This window comes from Sebastes fasciatus, chromosome 10 (genome assembly GCF_043250625.1).
Source record: "Sebastes fasciatus isolate fSebFas1 chromosome 10, fSebFas1.pri, whole genome shotgun sequence".
NCBI classification, from domain to species: domain Eukaryota; kingdom Metazoa; phylum Chordata; class Actinopteri; order Perciformes; family Sebastidae; genus Sebastes; species Sebastes fasciatus.
The window spans coordinates 19,566,899-19,574,512 of record NC_133804.1 but is presented as its reverse complement, the minus strand read 5'-3'; the positions used below and the strand labels follow the sequence as shown (position 1 = coordinate 19,574,512).

Below are 7,614 nucleotides of genomic sequence, written 5' to 3'. Positions count from 1 at the left end.
TCAATTCAATTTGCTTTATTGGCATGACTGTCAGGTGAACAATATTGCCAAAGCGTCAATTAAAAAATAAATAAAAAGAAAAAAAAAAGAACAAAATAAATAAATTGATATACATATATAATTCATTAAAGGGACTGTTTGTAACTTTCAGAAATGCTTGTTAACAGCGACACCTGTGGCCGTTAAGTCAACAAAAGTCAGCTTGTGCTCGCTCTAATAGACATGAACGAGCATCGCTCAAAACAGTGAGGCGACACACGTCAGCTAAAAGCACAATATCACTCTATATTTCAGCTGCTTGGCAGTAATGTTAGCTGACCAGACGAAGGTCTCTCCATGAATCAATGCTGATCCTAGTGTTGGCTTTTCCTGCTTCAGCCTCCCGACCGCGGTCGGAGGAAACAGCGGACCCCCGTCACTTCACAAGACACGGAAAACCTCTGTTAGTCTGGAGGAGCTGCAGCATTTATTTCTGCACAAACGTCCACTGTACATTCATTAAATATTCTCAGAGCTAAGAAGTCTTCTGCAGTGTGTAGTGTGCGCGCATGCACGTGATGTGGAGCGAGCTGAGTGAAGGCAAGCAGGCAGGCAGAGGAGCAGAGGAGCAGAGACTCCGGCCCTGGAGACCAAAGCTACGGTCTCCCCCGCGTCCCCCGACCGCGGCCAACACTGTTTTGCAAGACGGGCTTCACTAGATATAACTTTGCGGTTTAGGTGCTTCCGTGTAGTTTGTGTTGGAGTCTTGTCTGAACAGCGTAGCCACACGGGAGCGCGCATATGCATGTGATTTATACGTGTAAGAAGTTACAAACAGTCCCTTTAAGCAAATTACAATATATAGATATTTAAACAGAACATGCATGTAAATGGAAGAAAACAATAAAGAAGTAATTCATGTTTGTTGTGTCAATAAAACAAACAAACAAAATAAAAAACAATTGATAACAATATATTGCAATATCAAAGGATAAATGTAAAAAAAAAATTTAATAACCCCCATGAAGTAGAGGAGTAAATAAAAGGCAGAGTGTGAGTTACATCTATTATGTTGTTGTTGTGGTTGTCTCTTAGGCTGTGACATGCACTGACATATCTTGCAGCTTCTATGGCGATGACACTATTTTCTCCAAGTAGATGTTGTATTTTGTTTTGGTCAAAGAGGGAATCAAAATCTTGGAGTTTACATTTAATTTTTGTAAAGATTTTTTTCCTAATTTCTTCATATGTGCTACATTGTAGCAGGAAATGTTGCTCTGTCTCCACCTGTCTCTGTGATACTCTTTTATCATATGAGTATAAAAGAGGAGCAGGAGGATTTACATCCTGCTGCAGTAGCAGGATAAATAGGCTACCTCCCACCGCCTCCTCTCTCCTCCCATTTGTTTCCGTCTGTCACTCCCCTTCTCTCCCTCACATATACACACACACTGATGTCATTTCATTGATTGCCCAAGAACAATGGCCTGAGAGGAAGCTGCATTTCTTGGGGAAGTTCAACAACAGCATTCCACGCCAACATGATAAAACTATTGGCACATAAAACCCACTACCAGTGACCATCATCACATCCTCCACATGTGGCTGATCAGTAAATAGATTGAGTTCTGCAATCACTTGACTTATATGAGTCATGCTTGACTGCCAAACTATTTAGGGATCACTAAATTACTCTAATTTTAAGTGTTTTTTCTTGATATTGCAGTAATAATTGCACTTTTAGTCCTGTCTATTGTGTGATTTATTTCTGACTTTACAGATCTTTGGGTGAAACCAAAGCCAAACAAGTGGGATCCTGAATCTGATAAACAATACTTCAATGTGGGAAGGGTGGAAAGAGGAACAATGTGAGGAATTTCCCCCAGTTTCCTCATGAGTCCCCCCCACACAGTGCTACAGTATGAGTAAACCTGAGTCACAGTATCACTGGGAACACAGACAATGCTGCACCCTAGAGGTGTAAAATGACCAGTGACTTGTCAGACGCTGAAAGCTGTTAAACAAATCTATATTTATTATTCATGATTGCATATCCAGATTACAAATACACACTAAATTCATTATTGCCCAGTCTGAAACTATCTGGGAAGTATAAAAAAGAGGGAATGATAGCAGTAACAGAGACAACAGTGGAGGTAGTTTGCTTTTTAAATTAAAAACACACACATACAAATAAAAGAGGAGTACATGTCTCTCTCCTTGTATGCAGCTTCCTATACAGTAAACCAAACATTTCTAAATCCAATAAGTTATAATGTTCAGATTAATGAATCCAAGTCTTAACTTTAGTCTGTGTATCTGGGATTTTCAGTTTAAAACACTTTAAATTAGCATTCTGGTTACATTTGTATGTGCCCATGGTTGGGCGCTATGGCATTATATGCTGTTTGATCTGTGTGGTAACTGGTTGCTGTATGTTTTCTGTTCTTAATTGCATTGCCTTTGTATGTATTTCTGATTTTTCTTGTATGGGCTCGGTATTGTGTTTTACTGATGTTATAGTAAAGCACCTGTGTTTAAAAAGGTGCTATATAAATAAAGTTTTACTTACTTACTTACTAGCAATAGAAATTTATGAACCATATCATAACTGGATTTTTCCAGACCAGTTATAAAATGTGATCCCCCCTTAATATCTGCATTAGGCCAAATGTGGACAAATCACTGAGCAGGACTGCCTTATGGTGATACTGGACTGACAGGGCTGTTGTAACAATGAGATACCTTCAAGTGGGATATAGATAAACTATTTTTCTTGAGTATCTACTATATCACAATATATACCGATATTGTGATATAAAACAATAGATTTTATCCTTACCACCCATAAATAACTTTGTTTCTTTTTTATTTCATTGAAAAAAAAATTCCAGTAGGCCATATTATCAAATTTGAATTAAGTTAAGGTACTGTATATTCTCCTTGAATGATGAATAAGGCATACGTTTGTCTATTTTTCAGACAGTATTAAAAAAAGAAAAGATAAATAAAAAAAAGGCATTTTCATGTGTTAGTTAAATTAAAGTAATAATTAGTTTTGAAGGTTGTTTCCTGTTGCTTGTTTTTCTAGAATTAAAAAGATCTCTTCATATTGAACAGAGATCATGTTTATTTGTGTCCTTATTTTGAACCACAGTTCATTGATTTTACTGGGAAGTTGTCAAGATATATATTGGTGTACTTTTAGTTTATCAAGTTCATTTCACCGGAGCGAGTTCCTTCTTGTGCAGTGTGCAAAACTACACAAACACAAAGGACAAGAACATGAGTTACTGCCACAGGAAACACATATTCCCCAAACACACACACTGCGTAAGTAAAAGTAACATGCTGAAAAAATGTAAAATTCCACGTTTAAGTCTTTAAATCTTTGCATCTTTCATGGTCAGAGGAGCACTCCGTTAGTATTGTGTGTGATCATGTGCCTGCGCAGGTTGCTGGGGTTGTTGAAGCTGGCGGTGCATTGGTTGCAGGTGTACGGCTTCTCCCCAGAGTGAGTCCTCAGGTGGATCTTCAGGCTGCCGTTCTGCGTGAAGCGTTTCCCGCACTGCGTGCAAGCGTACGGCTTCTCCCCGGTGTGTATGCGCATGTGGATGCTCAGCGTGGTCTTGTTGACGAACGACTTGCCGCAAAAGGTGCAAAGAACGGGCGGTTCCCCGGTGTGACTCGCCCTGTGCACAATCAGGTCTTCGCGGCTGAGGAAGTGCTCGCCGCAGAAGCTGCAGTCAAGAGATTTGTTGATAGCGGGAGGAAACTGCTGCTGGGCGAACTGGCTGACGTGACTGGGGTGCCCCACGTGACCATCAGCTCCAACTATTTGTGGTGTTATTGCAGGATTAAATGCTGTTGAAGCCATCTGGGTGGAAGGATTTCGTTCCTGCATCCCTCTCATCTGGGCTCTGTCACTGGCACCGGTGGCAAAGTTCAGGAGGTTGTCGTGGGTGATGTTGTGGTTGGGAGAGAGAGAGCTAAAAGCCTGGAGTTCAGAGGCAGTGAAGAGGGCGTCGTTCTCTTCCTGCAGAGGCCCTTCCCCGCGTCCGTGAACACTCACGATTCTCAGCTCCTCATTATCACCCGTCAGGCAGGACTCGACATTCTGCGTCCCTGTAGAAACACCACCCTGCGTACTGCGGTTCCCAAAGTCATCCTGACCTAAAATAATGAGCAAATAAAATGACATTATGAATCAGTGTTTGTGTATGAAGCTTTTAGACTGTGACGTATTAGTCACAAAATGATTTGCAAGGACATAATTTGAATCAAGACGCTTAAAGAAGCTTCAGCAAAGTCTATGTGTGATTGTAAAGTTCTGACTATTTAATTTGTATTTAACCTTTATTAAACCAGGATAATCCCATTGAGATTTTAATTTCCAAGGGGGTCCTGGCCAAGATAACGGCGTAAAAGTTTCACACAAGCACAACATAAAAACACAAGCTTTAAAACTTTAAGAAACAAAACAGCAAAAAGTCAAAAACAACATATAAAACATTTCATACAATATCGACAACGGACTTAAAACTAACAGCAAATTGCATCAACCAGAGAATTGTCATTCAGTGTTCAAATAATCCTTAATCCTGGTTTTAAAAACTTGCATGCTTATAAAATAATCTAGTTTAAAATGTCTCTGTAGCTCACACCAGGAGGAGGGTGCAAAAACACGGTGCGGGTTCTAGGAATGACGCTTCTTATCTGTCTGCATGAGGTTGCAACTACCGAGTAGAGATAACATAGATAAGGAGGCAGTTCGTTTAACGGCCTTATACAGAAAGAATTACCAATGTTTCATCTTTCTCATACAAACTGCAATGATGTGTGCAGAAACCAGAGGAGACTAATTTTAACTATAAGTTAAAAAAACGAGTACAGTGACTCTCTTCCTCTAGTGCGGAATCAGACGGTGCCGGACTGTAAATAGTTATGTGTCATGGCTGAGTCATGCCGTTCCTCATGTTTCAGTGCACACTGTGTTGTAATAAATCACCCTGGGAGCCGACTTATTAACATCCAACCTAACATAAGCTTCATTGTATTAGCAACGGAAGTCAGACGGCGGCACGTAGTATCGGAAAATTACGGTGGCCTTCAGGTGATGTAAAAAGGCAAAAGGTTCTAGCTAGAGCCAGTGTTTGGTTTGTCCTTTCTGGGCTACTTTAGAAACACGGCGGACTCCGTGAAGAGGACCCGCTTCCTATGTAGATATGATGGGCTCATTCTAAGCTAACGAAAACACAACAATTCTTAGTTTCAGGTGATTGTACACTAATGAAAACATAGTCTTGAATATTGTATTACATTTACGCTAATAGATCCCCCATAATGTTACACACTGTTCCTTTAAAAAGTCTATTTTCTGTTTAGATATTTCCTTAAACATGATTTACTGTATGTCAACAAAATCTCCTGAAAAGACTAAACAAACAATGAATTGGTACAACTAACAATGCTAAATAAGTATTGTCTGTGTAGTCGCTGCCTGCGAGTCATCCTCTTGCATCTGTTGACGACTCACCTACAGGTGGCCCACATCCTCCCACGTCGTCTTCATCTTTGATCAGGATGACATCCGAGTTCTCCACATCTGCACACTAACAAATAAGAACACATATGCATGAGCAAAAGAAAAAAAAAAAAAAAAAAAACTATTTGTTACTGAAAGTACTTGTATTTACCTTAACTTGAGTGGCAGAGGAGGAAGTCTTGTTCTCCGATTGTAGAGAAATAGAAGCAGCTTCAACGACAGTCTTCTGAGCCGCTGGTGGCCTAATGACAACTAGAGGGGAAAAAAGACCGATGCATCAATCTCCTGAACATGCTGCACACATGAGAACTGGAATCATGCTTCTAGCTGTTAATTAAAATAAACAAAAACAGATTAAGGCCTTTATAATTGGCCACATGGTGGCGCTATCGAGAGGATCTTTCAATATGTTGAGCCACTTGTGTACCAAGTATTATTTCTTTAGCATATGCACTCTTTGAATTGAGATACTGATGATATTATGCCAAAAATAATAATAATAATAATAATAATAATAATAATAATAATAATAACATTTAATTAGCTGTAACAGATATCAAAAATCTGAATACAATTTAAAGTCTCGGAAATATGATGAACATGTTAGAAGTTGGGACGGCTGTGGCACATGTTGAATTTTGCACAGCTACATTTGCACATTTACTACCTCAATTATTTTTTATTGAAGAACAAAATACTGTAACTTGCACACTTGCTAATGTATATAGTATGTTATTGCACACTTGCTAATGTATATAGTATGTTATTGCACACTTGCTAATGTATATAGTATGTTATTGCACACTTGCTAATGTATATAGTGGGTTATTCTATGTTTATAATTTAGTTGTAGTAGTCAGGTATATGTTTATATTGTATTCCAATATTCTTTATACTTTCGTATTCTTTAAAACTAGTTTTAGTTGAAATGGGCATACACTTACCTTAATAATAAAGAACTTAACTTAAAGTCATAATTAAGTTAAACATGTCAGGTGAATCAGGTCATCTGACGACCACCTTTCAGGGCACGAGGGGCATGCTCGTGTATGTGTCACGTGTTAAAGAGCAGTTGTGATTTAATAATAATAATAGTTTATTGACCCATTACAGCACGTTTTAATTAAAATAAACATCAATCATCCGGAGGAGGAGGAGCGTTTGTTACTCCAGTATGAAGTACGTGTTTATAAAGTGAAAGTACTCTTGTTACCTTGTGATCTAGCCCTGGGTTTGATGATGTTTGCTCTGATCGGAGAGAAGCGGCTGGCCGGCCGGTTGTTCCTGGTCTGCAGCCGGAGAGAGAAGAGCTCACTCCTCATCACCTTCATCCTCATCCTCAGAGCTTCGTTCTCCTTCAGGCTCTGAGTGAGATGAAGGCGGAGAGACGAGGAGCCCTCCGAGAACAACTGGCTGATCTCCGTCACCGCCGCCTTCACCAGCACGTCCATGATGGACAACAGCTGCGACTCCAGGTTCAGACTAGCCGGAGGCATGTTCGTACACATGTTTCACTTCGCTGCCGCTGAGATGTTGGTAAAAAAAAGCGCGACACAAGCGCTGGGTTAGCTCACAAAAGAGACAACACAATAGCACTTCCGGTAGCATGACGCTGGTTACCGTAATCCCTCGAAAGCAGGCGCAGTTTCACTTCACGCTTTCCTCTGTGTGGTCAGTGTTTGTTTTTATTAAAGTGGCAGTAGGTGGTACATTTTTGGCATCATTTAGGCAAAAAGTCCATAATAACCTTTCAGCATATTGTAATTAAAGTATTCTGAGAAAAGAACTTCTGCACCTCCTCGTGGCTCTGTTTTCAGGCTTTAAAGGTCCCATATCGTGCTCATTTTCAGGTTCATGCTTGTATTTTGTGTTTCTACTAGAACATGTTTACATGCTGTAATGTTAAAAAAAAACTTTATTTTCTTCATACTGTCAGCCTGAATATGCCTGTATTTACCCTCTGTCTGAAACGCTCCGTTTTAGCGCATTTTGACGGAATTGCAACAGAATTGCGTTGCTAGGCAACAGCTTGGGTCCATGTGTACTTCCTGTCAGCTGATGACATTCACATACAAAACATGCACATTCTC

General features: G+C 39.8%; 1 protein-coding gene across 1 annotated transcript; it reads right to left on the bottom strand.

The window, feature by feature from the left end:
• Positions 1-1,992: 1,992 nt before the first annotated feature.
• LOC141775430 (uncharacterized) lies at positions 1,993-7,220 on the bottom strand. The gene is made up of 4 exons (XM_074648779.1): positions 6,738-7,220; positions 5,676-5,776; positions 5,516-5,591; positions 1,993-4,152 (listed from the first exon to the last, which is right to left on the bottom strand). Exons 1-4 carry the CDS (start codon positions 7,030-7,032, stop codon positions 3,386-3,388), a joined length of 1,239 nt encoding a protein of 412 aa, XP_074504880.1. The 5' UTR covers positions 7,033-7,220; the 3' UTR covers positions 1,993-3,385.
• Positions 7,221-7,614: the final 394 nt, after the last annotated feature.